The 17,371-nt window shown below is 44.7% G+C and overlaps 1 protein-coding gene across 2 annotated transcripts; it reads left to right on the top strand.

The window, feature by feature from the left end:
• Window positions 1–1,887: 1,887 nt before the first annotated feature.
• Window positions 1,888–15,723, top strand: FHL5 (four and a half LIM domains 5). Of its 2 annotated transcripts, none has more exons than XM_009898126.2 (6): window positions 1,888–2,220; window positions 10,756–10,937; window positions 12,189–12,363; window positions 13,017–13,186; window positions 13,939–14,125; window positions 15,267–15,723. In XM_009898126.2, the coding sequence occupies exons 2-6, from the start codon at window positions 10,761–10,763 to the stop codon at window positions 15,416–15,418; spliced, it is 861 nt and encodes a 286-aa protein (XP_009896428.2). In that variant the 5' UTR covers window positions 1,888–2,220; window positions 10,756–10,760; the 3' UTR covers window positions 15,419–15,723. The 2 variants fall into 2 exon arrangements, with proteins under 2 accessions (XP_009896428.2, XP_054030065.1); XM_054174090.1 differs by having other exon boundaries at window positions 1,888–2,648.
• The last annotated feature ends 1,648 nt before the right edge of the window (window positions 15,724–17,371 follow it).

Raw genomic sequence — 17,371 nt, 5'->3', positions numbered from 1 at the left:
GCGTGCAGGTAGTTCTGTTTTCCAGCAGTTGCCATGTTCTAGAAGCTTAATCATAAATTTACCCAAGACTGAAACTGCAACAAATTGAAGTTGAAGAGGCCAAGTATGGAAGCTCAGTTACAGATGAACAAAGGTTAAGTTACTTTTGGAAAGGAAACAGTAGAATTCTATCCATCTCTAAAGGGTAGCAATGCCTGACAGTGTTCACAGAATGCTGCTCTCAGCTGTAGGAGCAGTTGTGCAGTTACAAAGCAGAAGCAAAGAGGCTGTTTCTTCTTCCTCAGCTGGAGGGTCTCAGGGCAGACAGTAAAGGACAGTGAGGAATGACAGCGGAAAACTACTCAGGCTGTTTGACTTTGTTGAATGGTTTGCATCCAGGGAATAGGTTAGGGAATGGGTTTGCTTTCTTGTTATTTAGCTGAAGTTCCTGTACTGAGGGTAAACACTTTTCTATGAGCTGTTTGTAAATAAGATGCCATATGACATTCTGTATGCAAATATGAAATCATTTCAAGAACATAAATGATGAGATACTTAAAATGCAGTCTGTTAACTGAGCCAAGGTTTGATCATCATGCGACCTGTAGCGTGCAAGCAGCAGTTGGTGGTGTGCAGCGCTGGGGTTCACCTGCATCCCAAGTGGCCCAGCAGGTCTGTCTGATTCTGTTCCAGGCTGTGATCCCATGGAACTTCAGATAAAATTTACTAGGCCAGAAAAAAGATTTCTAAAACACTGGATCTGTTTGGGGTTTTTTTGTTTTTAATAGGAAGTTTAGTGTTCTTGCAGATGAACCAGTGTGCATTGATCAGACTGAGGGTCTGGTATCATCTCCAGCACAGGCCAAAAGTGCGTGCCTGGAGAGGAACACAAGAACAAGGCATGTGGTGATTTTTCCCTTGAGTGCTTCTTGAGCCCTCCAAGTATGTGCTGCTCAAAGACTTTGAGCCACGATTGTACTTTAAACAGAAAATTGTAATTATCCTAAGCTTTTGGATAAACAACATACTTAGGAGAGCAGAATTCCTTTCTCTGCTAATCCAAATAACATAGTCAGTAAATGCCAAAGATATTTTCTCAGGAAAACAACAAATTAGTTACTTCCCCCCACCCCAAGAATTGTTAAGGAGAGATACCTGAGGGTTTTTAATTAAAAAGTCTGAAGTGGGAAGAGCAACTTGAGAAGCTGGAAGAGAGACACCATTTGGTTGATGAATTTCTCGGCTCCTCAATGTGAAGGGGAGGCTAGGTCAAGACAGGTCATGTCTGGGGGGCGGATGAAATAGGCTGCTGTTTGAGGAAATTCAGGAAGAGATGTGGGAGCTGAATGTGAGACATATCTAACTGGTGCTCCAACAAAGCAGCAGAGCTTCTGGTCTCCTCAGTGGTGCTCAGCTTGCAGCAGTTGGAAGAAGCTGACTGTTGTAAGTGCTTCTCAGGGCATGTCTGCTGAGGTAGCTATGAGCTCTACCTCCAGCTAGACAAATCCAAGGGTAGTCTTTGGAGTGTAATGAAAGTGGTGTGCTAGAGGTGTCTCCCTGAGAAATACTGAGAGACAACCTGGAGGAGGCCACTGCTGTCCATCTGATGGTGCTGCCATATGAACAGCAAATTGTCCCAGCCCAGAAATGGTTTTGTAGTGTCAGAGCAGTTCTGCTTAGTGCCCAGAAGTCCTCTCTGACACTGGAAAAGTGTTTCCTCCAGCCCCCCATTTCCTGCATACAACAGTTGGGCTTCAGCAATCAGGACTTTCCTCATTCTTTTCTGGTCTACAAGGGCACTGTTTGGTTCATTTTGTGTGGACCAAATGTGTCTGGGAATGAATAATCACCCAGCTCTTCTTCCTTCCTTTCTTTTTTCTTTGTCTGGCGCTTTTGGGGGGGGTTGGATTCTTAGGGGTTTTTAATAGAAACGCCTTTTCCCTTTTGATAACTGTCTGTTCCCTTCTGCATGGCCTGTGTTTGCCATTTGTAAACACAGTATGTCAAACACTGATTTGATTCAGTGGTGAGGCAGCCAGCTATTTGCATGTCATGAGGTCTAAGGGAAACAAACTGACCCTCAGCCTTCATCCAGCCAGTTTCTGACGGGACCCTCAAATAGCTCTGGCAGCGTCTTGTTTCTTTTGGACTTGATGAATGCTTGTTTCTGTGAAGACATGTAATTATTTCTTCCTTTATTTTACTGCACAAGTTACCATGAGAAGCAGCTCCAGACCAAATGTGAGTATTGAGGCTCTTTTTCATTATGCCTTTATCTGATAATGTTTAAATATAGCACTAAACAAGCTCCCGAATTCAACATTTTGAGCAAGTAAGCAGGAACATTTTTATTCAGACACAAAACTGCTTTTGAATTAGATGCAGAATTCTACACGTATATCAAAAGGACTTTATTTTGTGTGCCAGTCTCACATATTAGTAGGATGCAATCGTTTTTCTTAGTTGGCTCACTCATTGATTTATGGGGAGATAATCTGGGGCTTCCTTTGCGATGAGGAGAGGATTGATTTTGCTTGCTCCAAAACACAACCCAGCAATAGAAGCATCTGCTGTTTCCTGTGACATTTCAATCACCGCCTTTATCTCCTAGGCAGCTTTTCTAGGTCCTTGCTATTGCGAGAAAGCTTTCTGGTGTCTCTGCTGCTAAGGTAAGGCACTTCCTACCACAGCCGGTTCGAATGCCTGGCACGGGTTGCTCTTGCTCTTCAAAGTACAGCCTGCTACAGCCGGTATTCAGAGCAATTGTTTGACTTGTCATGAAAATTATTCGGATGACTTTTTTGTTTGTGGTTAATATTTTCACCCATATTTGTCTTCTGTATGTGTGATGAGTCAACATGTCTAGAGTGTTTTGCCAGAAAAGGCTGCAATGGACTGGGGATGTTACCATGATGGGAGACTGCTGATGGGCTGCCCGGGTAACTTCATTGTGGTGTCACAGAAGTCACTGTGATTTGAGGGTGTGTAGATGGTAGAAACTGAAGATGGCACAGTAATTTTCCTGTAGGATTAGAGCAAAGTGAAATCAAAAGGTGCTTGGATGAGATGCTGTTCAGCTGTGAGTTGTGGTGCCTGCGGGTCACTTGCAGGCAGTGTATTTTTGGTTGACTCAGTAAGACAGATGCTCTGTGGGCTCCAAACTAAGCCCAGCTTGCCTCAGTTTTTTTTTTTCCATATCTGAGTTTTATTTCACAAAACAAAAAAACCCAAACAACCACAAACAAACCCAACCAACCAAAAAAACAGTAAAAAAAGGTACAACTTTTAGTATTGCCTGACCATAGGCAGACTGAAAGAAATATGAAAATATTAACCAGTGTGCTTCCAAATGTGAAGCCAAAAATCAGAGGATGAAATTCTGAGCCTGCTGAAATGAGCAGCCCTCCTGTCAGCCGAAGCAGCTCTTTTCCTGAGGAATAAACCTGGCCTGAGTTGTTCTGCATACTTCCCTGCCAGATAGGGATGAGATGATGTCTTGTGTCTAGTTCTAGGATGATTTCCAGTTGAGGTGCTCTGCTAAAACCTTGAGAGCCCCAGGTTTGGAAGCTAGCATGGTGAGATGCTGCTGCTGGTCCATTCAGGCTTGTGCAGCCAGAACTCATTCTTCTGGGAGCAGAGCATGCTACCCTGGTGAGAAAGGATGCTGTGAACTCCTTGTTTCATACATTTGTGTTTTCCTGTGCAATGTAAGAGGGATGAAATGGGGATAGTTGTGTAGAAATACACAAACTTTACTGCAGCCCCCCTGAGCTGACATGTAAAAATGAGTTAATAGACCCCCATGACATCAGTTCTGTAGCAGAGACAGTGAGGGACAAGGTTGCCTAATCTCCTGTGTTTGCCTTTATAATGAAGGTTAAATTAGGGTTCTGCTCTGAGCCACCCTGGAAAGAGATGCAGCTCTCTCTAACCATGCCAGGTGCCTGGTTCACCAGCCTCACTAGGCTCACATTGGCTTTTTAATACCCCCTCTGCTCTTCTACTGCACAGCACACTCCAGCCACCCTTCCTGGCTGCCTTGCTCCGACTAAGAGTTTTCTTTGATTCTACTTCCCTCATGCCAGCCTGCTGCCTTTGTTCTCAGGCATGGTTGCCTCACATTTAAGGGCTTTATAACTCAGAAGAATATTCACCTTCCTGAATCATGTCCTGGGTCATGGACAGGAATTGGCAGGCATGGGCACAATGTCTGGCTTCTTTTCTTCCCACTCCTCCAGGTTTGCCCTCTGACCTGCAGCAAGTCAATTACTTTGCTTTGACAAATATCAAACCTTTCTGTAGACAAGTGTGTCACAGCTGTGGTTCAGCATTACTCTGTTATTAGTGGCAGAAAAGCATTCTGAAGCCTTTGAAAGGAAGGTTGCAAAATACCTGGGAGTATTTGGTTACAATTCTATTGATCAGAAGCCCAGAACAGTACGAGGCTATAAATCTATGTATTAGGAGGCCAGTCTTCCTCCAGTAAGCTCTTCAAGTTGCAAACTCAGCCACAGCATGGTTCATTTATATATTAGAACATGCAAAATTGTGCCACAATTAGAGTTCTGTGAGTCTGGGATTCTATTTGCATGAAAAGAAAAAGATTAGAGGAAGAACTGGTTCATGCTGATTTTCTAATTGTCAATTTCTGTTTAGTTTGGTGCTTAAAAATTGAAGAGCATGGAGAAATTTCATAATAAAAGCTCAAAACATTTTTTTTTTCTTTTAAATACCATGGCAGAATTGTTTGTTTGATTGCTTGCTTAGAGTTTTTTTGGCAAACATTTGCCAAAGTTATCATAAATTAGTGGAAAACACTTGAATTGTATTTGTTCCTTAACGAGGCTTCTGCTGGTGCTTACCACTCCCTTCTCTCCAGCCTGACCTTGTGCACCACAGCTGGGCAGAGCTGTGGCCTCCGAGCATGGTCCTGCAGTGAAACTGGGCTAGAATGGTCAGGACTCCAAAGCACAGAACTCTTTGAGGACTTCACTTCCTAAGCAGGCAGAACAGGCAGCACCAGAGGCATGCAGATCTCAAGTGCATGGTGAAGGTCTCTGGCAAGGCTGAGTCTCTCTAAGACTGGTTGATGTTGCTGCTCATGGCGACAAAACTGGTCATTCCCTGGACAAATGGAGGTACCTGGAACTCCAGAGAGCTGGGCAATCAAAGCAGGGACCTTGCATGCCAACCTTCCTTACTACAGCTTTGCCTTTCCTAAGCTGCAACGACACCAAGCTTGTGGTAGTCTTCTGAGAGGGTTGAGATCAGAAACCTTTAGATTTGGTTCACTTTGATCAGGTGTCATATTTTTATCACAAAAGTGCTGCAGCTCTGTTTATTTTTTTTCATCAGAAAACTGGGTCAGGTTGGCACAGTGCTGCTGGGAGAGAAGAGGCAAAGGCTGAGCTGCTGCAGCACAGGCTTTATTACCACCTTGGGGGGGCTGTGTGTCATTTTGGAGAAGGAGTTCTTTTCCTTTAAAATAGGGTAATGAAAATCCAATTTTAGCTTGCTGCTAACATTGCTGCTGTTGCTGCTCATCTTTTTCTTATTGCTCATTTATTTCTCAAAGCAATTCTTAAGTAGGTCACAGGCTTTTGAAGACCCCGGCTAGAAAATGTTGTGCTGCAGTCAGTTCTCTAAAGGATTTTAATTGGTGTGATGTTCTGGTTCTCACAAGACGCGGGGCTCCTATTCTGCCTTTCAGTCCCTGAAAGAGGATGTAAGAGAGAGGGGACTCTGGTCTCTGCAGCCAATGTATGTATACAGACAAGAAGTGGCCTATTTTCATGAAGACTGCAGTCAGCACCAGCACTGCCTGTGAGGCTGTTTGCTCCTTCAGCTGGACTCTAACCCTGATTCCTGTCTTTCTTCCTAGAATAAAACACTTAGCTGTGGAATCACTTCTTCAGATGAATTTTATAACTTTATCTAAAAAGTGAAATTTAAGTTTGTACTAGAAACTTTTCTGCTGAGACCAAAATTTTGCAGCAAAATTTCACTTTTTAAATCCTACTTTTGCAAAACAAACATTTTCCAAGAAGGGGTTGGGTTTTGTTTTAATTCACAAGTATTTTGTGTAACACACACACATTTTTAAAGTAAGTGTTAGAGCATTTGGGATTGAGCTGAGTGCAAACCTCCTTCTCCTCCAAACACCCCAATGCAGTAACTTCTTTTAATTTATATTAGTTTTGGAAGCTTATAAATGCCCAAGGTTTAGAGCATGAACTTAATCCTCCAAACGGGATTGGGAAGCTTTCCTCATGAGCAGGTTATTGCCCAGTCATCTCTCGTAGCGTTTCTTGCACCTTCCTTAGGAGAGTTTTCTTGCTGAATTGAAAGCAAAAGCTGTGTACAGCTCTAGCTGTTTCCCTCCACACACTCCCTGGGTTGTGCAGTGCAGTGAGGCTACCAGAGCAGCCTCTGAATGAGCTGCACTGCTATAGGTGAGCCGCCACCACCCTGTCCCTTGTGGACCTTGGGGGCGGTACAGATTGTCACAGCACTCTGCTGACTGGCATCCATCCTGACTGCTTTACGTGGAATAAATAAATAAATAAAATAACAGATTTCTGGGGAGTCAGACATCCAGAGAAATCAAGAAACTGTGATTTCTGCAGTGAGGAAAAGTTTCCTTGCAGAACTCTGTTAGAAACCTTTATTTGTAAGGTAACAATGTTAGGCACTTTTCCCTATAATGCTGCTGTTAGCTTTCAGCTCCAATCATAACCTTGAGTCACTAAGGTGTTTCAGAAATGCTTGTGAGGAATTGTTCAACAGCTCTCACCAAAAAAAAACCCTAAACTGTGGAAAATGAAGTCAGCATCTTCATGCAAATAAGCAAAGCTATGTTCTAAGCCATAAACCTGAAAGCAAACGAGGACCTGGGACAGCCTGCAGGGGAGTCCCCTTCGTAACAGAGCAGTTTGGTTTTCTTATTCCTCAGTGATTTATTCTGCAATCACTTTTCTGTATTTGTACCTCTCTGAGACCCTTATTCCAGCCATTGTCTGTCCTCCAAGAACAAGCAGCAGGCTTACTGACACTGCGAAACAGTCCCTCGGAACTGCCCTGAAGCAAAAGGTGTCAGATTTGAATGCAGAGTTCTGTACCCATCCAAGTAGCATCAGTGTATCTGGGCTTTTCACACTGGTGTAAGACAAGGAGAGAGGAGCATACATTTCTAGAGGATACCACCTGAGTTAGTACATGATACAGTAGCACTGTGGCTGTGCTTTTTAGCTGTCCTTGCCTCATGGTGCAGCATTTAGAAGGTTTCACAACTGCACAACTAGAAGACTTCACACTGGAAGTCTTCCAGTGCTCTGCATGTTATAGGAAACCGTTCAAGGCTACAGAAAGTCCTTCTCCTAATTTATTGCAGCTAAATTCTATCTCAGTCTGCTGGAGCAGCTGGCAGACCAGCCAGCTCTGTTGTTCTATTTTCCTCTGCTTTATAATTCATACCATGGGACTTCTGCATTCCCAGATCTGACCCCAAGGACTCCAGCTGCCATATCCTCGGCAACATCTCTCTGCACCCCCTTGGAATAGTCTAACACTACAAATACTATCATGTATCCATGCCTACTAGATACATAAAAATCAACATCATTTAGCTTTGTTCCAATTTAAATAGCAAAATCCCCCTTTCCCAAGGAACAACGACATCACAGCTTTTCCCTGTGTCTAGGACACAAGTTAGCAGCTGGAATGCTGGAGTCAGTGTTTCATTCCATGAGAGTGAATAGCATCGGACCTCCAGAGATTTCTTAACTGACCTTTAGAACACAAAGTCTAGCTTCCAGCAAACCTAAAGCAAACATATTTCTCTAGAGATTAGGATCAAAGCACAAGAAAAACATTCTGCTGAGCTGTGTGGGGCTCATACCACTGCTTCTTTATTGGAGCAAGGGTGAGTGGTGCTGGGGGAGATGAGAGTCACTTTTTGGGGCATCATCCAGTGATAAAAGCAGTTCACAAAGGTTACTCAGATCACTGCCAAGAGATTAGCAAAAAAAACCATGATTATTCTTCATATCATCACTACTCCATTTCCAAATATGATCTTGTATCATCATGGTCAGACCGTGAACAACTTCTCCAAAGCAAAGCCTTGGGTACCTTGAGCATTTTATTGGAAGAGCAGCTCAAGGACATCCCCAGGCTTTGACTCTTGGGGGTACTCTTCCAACGTTCTCAAGCAACTACTGCCATCTGTAAAACATGAGTGGCAGCACTTTGCTCCCCTATCCAGGCAGGGTTTGGGGAGGATAATTACATTACAGATTCAGAAGTTCTGAGCTACTAGTCACAGGTTTTGTGTGTGCACATAACCTGGAGCAAACAACAAAAGTTACAGATATCTATAAATTATGTATATAAATAATACTGGGGAAGAACAAAAAATACTCATCAAGAGAACCACATTTTAAAGAAATGCGTTGACCGTGCTGACTTTGTGCTGAACTTGTCACCGTTCATCAGAATGCAACACCGCAGAGGTATCTGCAGAGCTCCGAAGCTCTTTGCTGGTGAGATTTGTGCAACAAGAAGCACTGAAAGTCGCGCAAGTTTCTCATGGGTGCCCTGTCAGGCAGCAAAGAAAGTCCATGAGGAGGCTGGGTACTGATTCAGCATGAAGAGATCAGAGAGGTGGTTTACTCAGGGTTATCCTCAGAGGCAATTCCTAACACCAGCTCCCCACCACCAAAAACAAACAAACAAACAAACAAACAAACAAACAAACAAACAAACAAAAGAAATGAGCATTCCTTTGAAATCCAGTTTCAGGCCTGCCCTATGACTTTGGATATGGAGCCCAGTTAACCACAAACACTCCCTGATTGTCTCTCCAGCCACCCATTTATGCTGCTTCTCCAGCTCAGGAGGAAGTGAGCAGAAGTTGGGTGGTGCTGTGCAGTGACTCTGCTCTGCCTGCACTGCTCTGTCTGGAGGTCTTCTGCAAATGCACAAGCTGGTGGATGTCATTCTTTCACATGTGGGCTCATCCATTTCACATTCAAATCTCTGTTTCATCTAAAGGGAAAGGAAGTCCAGATCCAAGCCCTGTTGTTATTCCAAGGATATTGCATGGAACACATCTGTAGTATTTTTAAGCAAGCTTGTTCCCACTGCCCTGAGTTACAGATTATCTGGTTTCCTTACTGCACTGGGTCCTGACTAGCACAGAGGCTTAGGGCAGACAGAAATGGAGTAAATCAGTTCAGCTCAAAGGATTTTCAATTTACAGGAACAGGTTTTCCATAGCTTGTGCCAAACAACCAAGTAATTACTTTTGGTCTGAAATTAGCATTACGGCCTCTCTCCCTGCTCCCTTTCCACTGCCTTACTACTGTTCCTGAAGGAATAGATTAATAAATGCCTGACCTTATGCATCGGCACCAGTGGAGACCTGCGGTAATTGCTCCTTCTCACAGTTCAAACAATCATTTTGGATCACATCTTACAAAGCAGAAACTCAGGGAAAGCTGAAATGCCTTTTCAAAGCTGAGCTGTGGGTGTAGGACAGGCAGAAGTGTACAAAACCGAGTTTGAGGCAGTGGCTCCAAGCAGAGACCCTGTGAGCGCTGGGGTGGTTAAGCACTCCCTTGAATCTCTTCTTCATACACTTCTCTTCCTCAGGCTTTGCACCAGGTTAAAAGAAACTAATTTGCATTGTTACTCAAGGTGCAAAGGCTTCAGCTGCCCAAAGTCACTGATACGTAAATATGTCAGGAGACATTTCCTGGTTATTTCTCTAAAATTCAAGATTGCTGGTGCTGGCTGCAGCTATGCACAAAGAGTTTGATGAAGAGTGCAGTCCAGTGAATCTAGCAGATGTATCCAGGTTTGCCTCTCTGAGAACTTTCTGGATTCTTCTTCCTTCATTCTCAGGAATTAAGACCTAATTTTAGCAATTGCTGGTGATCCAGCCAGCAACAAGAAAACCAAAATACATCTTCATCTCTACAACCCTTAACATGTTCAGCATCACAGGTCTATAAGCAGCTGGATGAATGAACCTCTGCAGCCTGGAAATCTTGATACAATTGTGGTATTTCCTGGACTTATCTGGCACAGATATGCCACCTAGCTCACACTGTTTTCGTGCTGCCAGCATGGAACATGGCAAAGAAATATGCAAGAAAAGATAATCTTATCCAATAACAACAAGGGAGACTTGCTTTTGAGTTACGCTTTAGTTTATTTCTATCTATATTTTCCTTATTTGCTATCCTGGGGTATTTGTGACACTTTACATTGCCACTAAATGATAGCAGCGCAGCTGGGATGAGTCAAAACCCAGCCATACAGCCTGGAATTCCTCCCCTTCCTTCTGTTTGGTCAGGTAGATGTGGGGTATTTTGAAAAGGAAGGAAAGAGGAAGAAGCCAGGTTGTATCTTTGAACACTGGCTGATTCCTGAGTAAATGTGCCTCACAGGCCAGTCCCAACTGCTCACAGTGCCAGAAGGTGTGCATGGAGACTGTGAAGATGGCTTCATTTTCTGGAGCTGACCTATCCATGTAAGTGCCATTAGATCGGACTGAAGCAATCTTCTTGCTCCCCATCATGCAGGCAGCACAGCACACAGTGTGTGCTGGTAAGGACTAGCACTCTGGTACGGAGCAGCCCAGCATTAGGCCTCCCGGGCACAGCAAATGCCCCAGAAGTGCCTGTCCTAACTCTCACAGGCAAAGCAGCATAGCTTATCATTTGAGCAAGCAGAAGTCCCTCACTGAAGGGCCTGAGTTTTCCCTCTTTGCAGATGCCATGGAGAGCCCCAGCAGAATGAGCAGCAGTCACGCTGCCTGCCATTGCTGCCTGCAGTCCCTGTGTGGGAGGAGGTTTGTCTTAAGAGAAGAAAATGCTTACTGTGTGACCTGCTATGACAGCCTGTTTGCCAGCTCCTGCGAGGAGTGCAAGCAACCCATCGAGTGTGATTCCAAGGTAAAGACTCCTGCTGGTTTGCTGGACTGCACACAGACCCCATTCCTTTCATGGCAGATTCAATACCCAGCCCCCTGCCTTCCTGTGGCGTAGTCATGGTGCATCCATGTGCAGCAGGAATGGTGCTGTTCTCCCAGCATGGGACAGCTCCAGGGACACACACACATAGCTCAGACACAAGTCAGGGCTGGAGGGCTGTAGCACAGCTAGACTCCATTCTTCATCTCCAGCCACTCTCTGACTGCAGACTCGCAGTGCCTGAGGGGCAGTGGGGTGTTGGTGTAATCCACTGGATCACGGTGAACAAAGCTTTGGAATTCCTGAGAGATGTCCACTGAAAAACACATCTGGGGTGCTGGGTCAGTTCCTTTTACCATAGGTGTTGAGATGCAGATGCCAAGCTGAAGCAAAGCCATGTCTATAATCTATATATAATCATCTATCTTTTGGACACTAAGGGTGTTGTAATTGTAACTCAGTTCTGTGCTTACCTTGCTCATCTCACAGATGATGTGGTAGTGGTGGTGTTTCTGAGCTTGGTTTTTTGAAGCTGCATTTTTCCCTTGTTTTTTCAACCTTGGGAAAATGAGATGTGCTGTTCGCTCATGTTTGAGTTCTTGGTTGAGGTCTCATACACAGACTCATGGGCTTTTCATCCTCTAAGCCTGCTGAGCTGTAAACAAACATTTTTCTGCCAAGTGTTTAGCAGGAGTTATATTAGGGGTAAACAAAAGCTACAGTTTTTTAATAATCTTCCTGAGAATCACTTTGCTCTCAACAAGATTTTAATTGCCTGCTTTCTGCAATAGTATGATCTTTCTGTAGGGTTCTGTAGTGTCAGCTGGAGGAAAAAGTTGTGATGTTAAAAATCCATGAGGCTGATTTCAAAGTGGGTACAGAAGGCACTTTGTGCCAGGTGGCCTGTGCACAGTATTTGTGTTGATGACCTGTTTACAGCTGAAGGCCAACTGTGAAATACAAAATTATTCTTCCAATAAAAACATCTCTGATATAACATAAGGAAGGACAACTGCCTGTGCCAAAGCAGCTCCTAATCCCCTCTGGAGGAGACCTACAAAATAGAGTGACCCTGAGTACCTGTGTCACTGCTAAGCACACCTGCCTCTGGACATGTGGCATCTCTTCCAGACACTATTCCAATGCTCTCCAAGTTTCACTTCATTTCTGGGTGGAGGGGGGGCTAAAACACTAAAGAAATGTCCTCATTCACATGGAATTGCTTTCTCCAAGGATCTGTCCTACAAAGGCCTCCACTGGCATGAGAGATGCTTCAAGTGTGCCAAATGCAGTCAGTCACTGGTGGAGAAACCCTTTGCTGCCAAGGACGAGGTCTTGCTGTGTACTGAGTGCTACTCTGATGAGTATTCATCCAGGTGCTTCCACTGCCAGAAGACCATCATGCCTGGTAAGACAGCAAGGACACTTCAGTGGGAAAGGGAACTGCCTTTCTAGTTGTAACCACAGCCTTGAATAACCAAGCTGCAAGTTCCTTGCCTTTCAGAACAGTGTTCAGGGGACTACTTCTCTTCCGTGCTGCTCCCAAACAGAAATGTGAGCTGCAAGACAAGGCAGGGCCCTGCACTTTGTCACAGGACAATGCTGACTTCTTAAAACTTGCCAGCTTCAGATGAATAAGAGAAATAATGCATCTGGAAGTGAAGGAAATGGTTCAAGGCAGACAAAAGACAGGACAGTGATAGATGTATTAAATATGCAACAAGTCTTAACTTCTGGAAGTGCTATGTACCTGACCATTGTCCCCAGGCTGGGTGGCCTGAGAAGAGCACAGAGAAGTAGCCCTAGAGCAGTCATACAGGGGCAGACTCCAAAGCTCACAGCTCAGGCAATTCAGAACATTGCTTTGCAGGTGATTGTGGGGCACTGAAGCTGCTCTTGACATCTCAAGTGCACACTTAGAGACTCCACTACACTGGGATAAGTGCTTCCTTGGGTAATCCAGTGCTGAGGCAGGAGATTAAAAACAAGAGCACTGCCAAGGTTTGAAGCCTGTGTTACAAGACTGTGTCTGGGAGCATTGTTTGCTTTGGGTTTTTGCAGGGTCCCGCAAAATGGACTTTCAGGGAAGCTCCTGGCATGAATCCTGCTTCATTTGTCAGCATTGCCGGCAGCCGCTGGGGACAAAGCCTCTGATCACCAAAGACAAGGAGAATTACTGCCTGCCCTGCTTTGAGAAGCAATTTGCTCACCATTGCTACTCTTGCAAAAAGGTAATTAAACATCCAAAGGAAGAATTGCCCTGAGGAGGCAATACTGCTGCTGGGGAAGGAGATAGGATCACATAAAATCTCTGGTGAACTAACAGCAGTCCTGCTTTTGGCATGGGTCACCAAAAGCCAGTTCAACTGTGTCTGCTGGCCCTGATAGTTAACATTAATTTAAACATGATTATATTCAAAATGAACTTACTGACCAAGACAAATGCTTTGGGGTTCTTTTACTGTTGCTGGTGGGTTTAGCAAAGCTGACATTTTCACTGATGTTTACATAAATCCCCTGGCTCCTAGTAATCCCCAATTTTGTCTGATAAAAGTGCCTCCCTTTCCAACTTTTCCCAGTATATTTTATATACACACTAGATATTAAAAAGAAATTATTGGCAGTGAGGGTGATGAGACACTGGAACAAGTTGCCCAGGGAGGTTGTGGATGCTTCCTCCCTGGGCCAGAATGGATGAGGCCTTCAGCAACCTGGTCTAGCAGAAGCTGTCCCTGCCCATGGCAGAGGGTTGGGATTGGATGAACTTTAAGGTCCCTTTCAACCCAACCCATTCTATGAATGTATGAGAATACTCACATGTGATATGTTCATCTTAACTGCAGCCAGCCAATATTCCAGATGAAAAACAGTTGATGTGACCACACTCTCTTGTGCATATTGGAAGAGAGAAAACAAGTGGAAGGACAAGATGATCCTTCACACCTTTGTTCCTTTGCTCTGTCCTTGTTTGTCAATGCATTAGGTCATAACTTCTGGGGGAGTGACCTACCATGACCAGCCTTGGCATAAAGAATGCTTTGTGTGTGCTGGGTGCCAAACCCAGCTGTGTGTACAAAGGTTTATTTCCAAGGATGACTTTCCATACTGTGTGGACTGCTTCAGCAAATTGTATGCCAAGAAGTGTGCTGCTTGCAAGAAACCTATTACAGGTGAGTCTCACCTTCTAAAGGGGCTAGGCAGTACTAAACCATCCCTCTCCTCTCAAAGCAGACCTTTACTTCAGAAAGCAGCAGCAAAAGTGGTTCCATCCGAATGGAAGTCTGAAGGAGTTACTTATGAGAGAGACACTCTGTACATTACACATCTTGCTAGGACATAGTGATCATGAGTCTGTTGATGCTGAGGAGGTGGCTTCTGTGCTGGAAGGAGTTCCACCATTGTTTAACTTACTGCTTTCTGCACTGAAGTTCATCCTTCGGAATGTAAGAGAAGGCACCTTTTGGCTCGTCACAGGACAGCACACAGAAGTCCCTCATGTCTGACTTTTTTCAGCTTCATTTTCAAATGCACCAATTAGCTGCTGCTGACAGGTACACCAGCCGAGCTAGAGAGCCTGCCAAGTGCAACAAAGCTCTGCTGCATGCGTCCTCAGTACTCATGTGATTTGTACTTAGACATGGATGCCCCTGGTCCATGAAAGCTGAAGCTTTCTGACAGCATTTGCTGCTGTCATTCGGCTGTGTGTGGGCTCAGCTGCAGAAAAGTGCTGCCTGATTGTTAAAGGTGCATGTGCCAGGGGACAAAGTATTTATGACCAATCAAGTTGCCATGATTTAAAAACAAACAAAGAAACCTAAACAACTTGAAAACCTCCAGCTCCACCCTCCCCCCCCCAAAAAAAAAAAAAATCCTGATATTTTATTTCATGCTGGGAACTCCAGGATCTGCTGATTTCCAATAGAATTAATCTCGAAGAAACTTAGATAGAAAGAACTAAATCTCACTGTGTGTTGTATTGAAGTTATATGTGCCAACACATTGCAATGGATTTAATGAGACTTTGCAAGGAAGATCAGCAAACCTGCACAGACATTCTGCTCAGAGTCCCTCATGGCATGCGAGAACAAGCCAGTGACTCGTGCCTTTGCTTAAAATCTTCCCTACTGTATTTAATTCTGATTATTTTTTCAATTCAGACAAAAAAGGATCTTTCTGACTATGGTGTTTTGCTCATTTGGTTGTTTGCTGTATGAATGACAACTTGATCCCACCCCAGACACAATCTGCTGCATCTCTGAACCAGATTCAATAATGCTGGGTTCACATCTTCTTTCTCATCATCTCTTCCAGCTCTTGGAGGTCCCACATTCATCTCCTTTGAAGAGTGGCAGTGGCACAGGGAGTGCTTCCGTTGCAGGAAATGCTCAGCCCCGCTGGTAGGGCAGGGGTTCCTCAGCCGGCAGGAGGATGTCCTCTGCCACAAGTGTGGCTCTGCTCCATAGCTCTGTGCACAGGCACATTGTTCCTGCTCCACAGCAATGTGCCTCCTTGCTCTGAAGTGAGACAAGCATGGAAAAGGTGCAAGAGTTTAGTCATTCCAGCAGCAGGTTCATTCTATCACAGTTCTCAGCTGCTTACACAGAACACTTCAACAGCCTCATGGCTAAGAAAATCACACAGAAAAGTATTGCAGCTATTTCCAAGCCCACCCAAGCATGTTTCTCCTTGTAAGACACTGCACTCTGCTGTTAGAAGCTTAAACATGGATGCTTCATCTCCCAAGACCGGCTGTATGAAGCCTCTACGGCACGTGAGGCATTAGCAGTGCTTCACAGACAGACTGTGGCATCAGAAGCTGGGCACCCACATTTCTCTGTTGCATCCTAACACTGATGGGAACAACTTTTAAATATCATCTTCCTCCATGCCTCAGGAAAAGCAGCTGCTGACAAAGCAGGCAGAGACTGGGGGGAGGGAATACTGTTACATAGAGGGCTTCTGAATCAGGCCCATTCCAGAGCCAGATAAAGGGGGGGGGGGGGATGGAATTTCCTCTCCTTACTGAGACTGCTTCTCAGAAACATAGTCTGCAGTCAGCCCAAAACTGAATGGCAAGTCTATGCCCCAAACTGGTCAAACTGGTCTTAAATTTCCAGGCATAACTGATTTAGAACATAACTAAACCCATCTTTGGAGCTACTGGGAGAGGTAAGGATTGCCCAAGATTGGACAGTGCCAACATCTCCACTGTCTTCACTAGACCTTGTCATAGACACATAAATATCTATTTTTGTTAGGAGACATAAGAGCCAACTCATGCTGACACTTTTCCTCCCCTCAAAACCCACATGCCAGCAGTCAAAGCACTGTTAATGGCCTTATCCTCTCCACTCTGCTAGGTTTTAACTCCCTGCCTACCCCTTTTCTTGTAAATGCCCCATTGTCTGTAGCAGCCTGTAAGCTCTTCAGACCCAATACCAGATTCATTGGTCTGTGCTACATGCCCACCACGTGTCAAGAGCTGGCAATGTCATTGCAGGCTATGCAGCCCTGGCCTCAAAGCTTGCTGAGCTTTGGAGCTTCAGTGTCCATCACTAAAGGCCATCTGGAGCTGAGTTACAAGCATTTCTCTTCTTCCTTCTTCCATGCTGTATGCTGCAGTGGCCTGATTCACATTCCTGGGTGAGATGCTGTGGAAAATGGCATGTTCTGCTTGGTTCTCATCTTACCTCTTTAAGCTGTACATTTGCCTTTGGAGTCTGGCCTTAAGTGCATGAAGCTATTCAGCTGACTTGAGTGAGCTTTATCCATACTGAAGACAGAATCATCACAGAATGACAGAAGTGGTGAATTACCACACACAGCCATTCCTTTAGCTAGAAAAGTGAGAAAAAGGCAAAAATGTGTGAGCACAGCTAAGGCAGAGCTGAGCTGCAGTGGCATCAGATCAATATGGGTAACGGCTGTCCAATGAGCACAGAGTGGCCAGTTCCCAGTCAATAAATCATTGATCTGCTCTGTGTGGTGCTGGGGTTTGGTTGTCAGTTTCTTCTTTCATGTAGTCCTTGCAGCAGTCTGGAGTTGGATGAGTTCATGTCTTTTCACTTTATCCCAGCTGCTTCCTTTTCTGTTTTCTCATTTTATGTGGCTGACACAGGCTCTTGGTGAGACTTGGATTCCCATAAATAGAAATATGCTTCCTTGCCTTCAATGCAGCAGTGCCTCCCTGCTATGTATGAGGCTCTAACAATATGCACTGAGTTACCAGGACCCAGGCCAGTGGTAAATGTTCGTTGCCTTACATTTTGGATCACCAGTAGCTGACCTGAGAAGTAACATTCAGCAAAATGCAGGGATGTGGGCTGGGCCCTTTATTTGCCTTGCCTGAACAATCTGCTGGCTTAATTGCAAACTGACACACTGATCATGATAATCCCAATCTGCCAGCCTTAACA

Source organism: Dryobates pubescens, chromosome 28 (genome assembly GCF_014839835.1).
Source record: "Dryobates pubescens isolate bDryPub1 chromosome 28, bDryPub1.pri, whole genome shotgun sequence".
Lineage (NCBI taxonomy): Eukaryota > Metazoa > Chordata > Aves > Piciformes > Picidae > Dryobates > Dryobates pubescens.
Note: the sequence above shows the minus strand (reverse complement) of the source record. Positions and strands in the feature narration are given on the sequence as shown.

What these genes read in the sequence shown, in the direction of transcription:
- FHL5 (XM_009898126.2), top strand. Translation starts at nt 10,761, where the DNA reads ATGGAGAGCCCCAGCAGAATGAGCAGCAGTCACGCTGCCTGCCATTGC. An exon ending in CCATCGAGTGTGATTCCAAG is followed by an intron (nt 10,938 to 12,188) that starts GTAAAGACTCCT and finishes GCTTTCTCCAAG; the next exon opens with GATCTGTCCTACAAAGGCCT. An exon ending in TTGCAAGAAACCTATTACAG is followed by an intron (nt 14,126 to 15,266) that starts GTGAGTCTCACC and finishes CATCTCTTCCAG; the next exon opens with CTCTTGGAGGTCCCACATTC.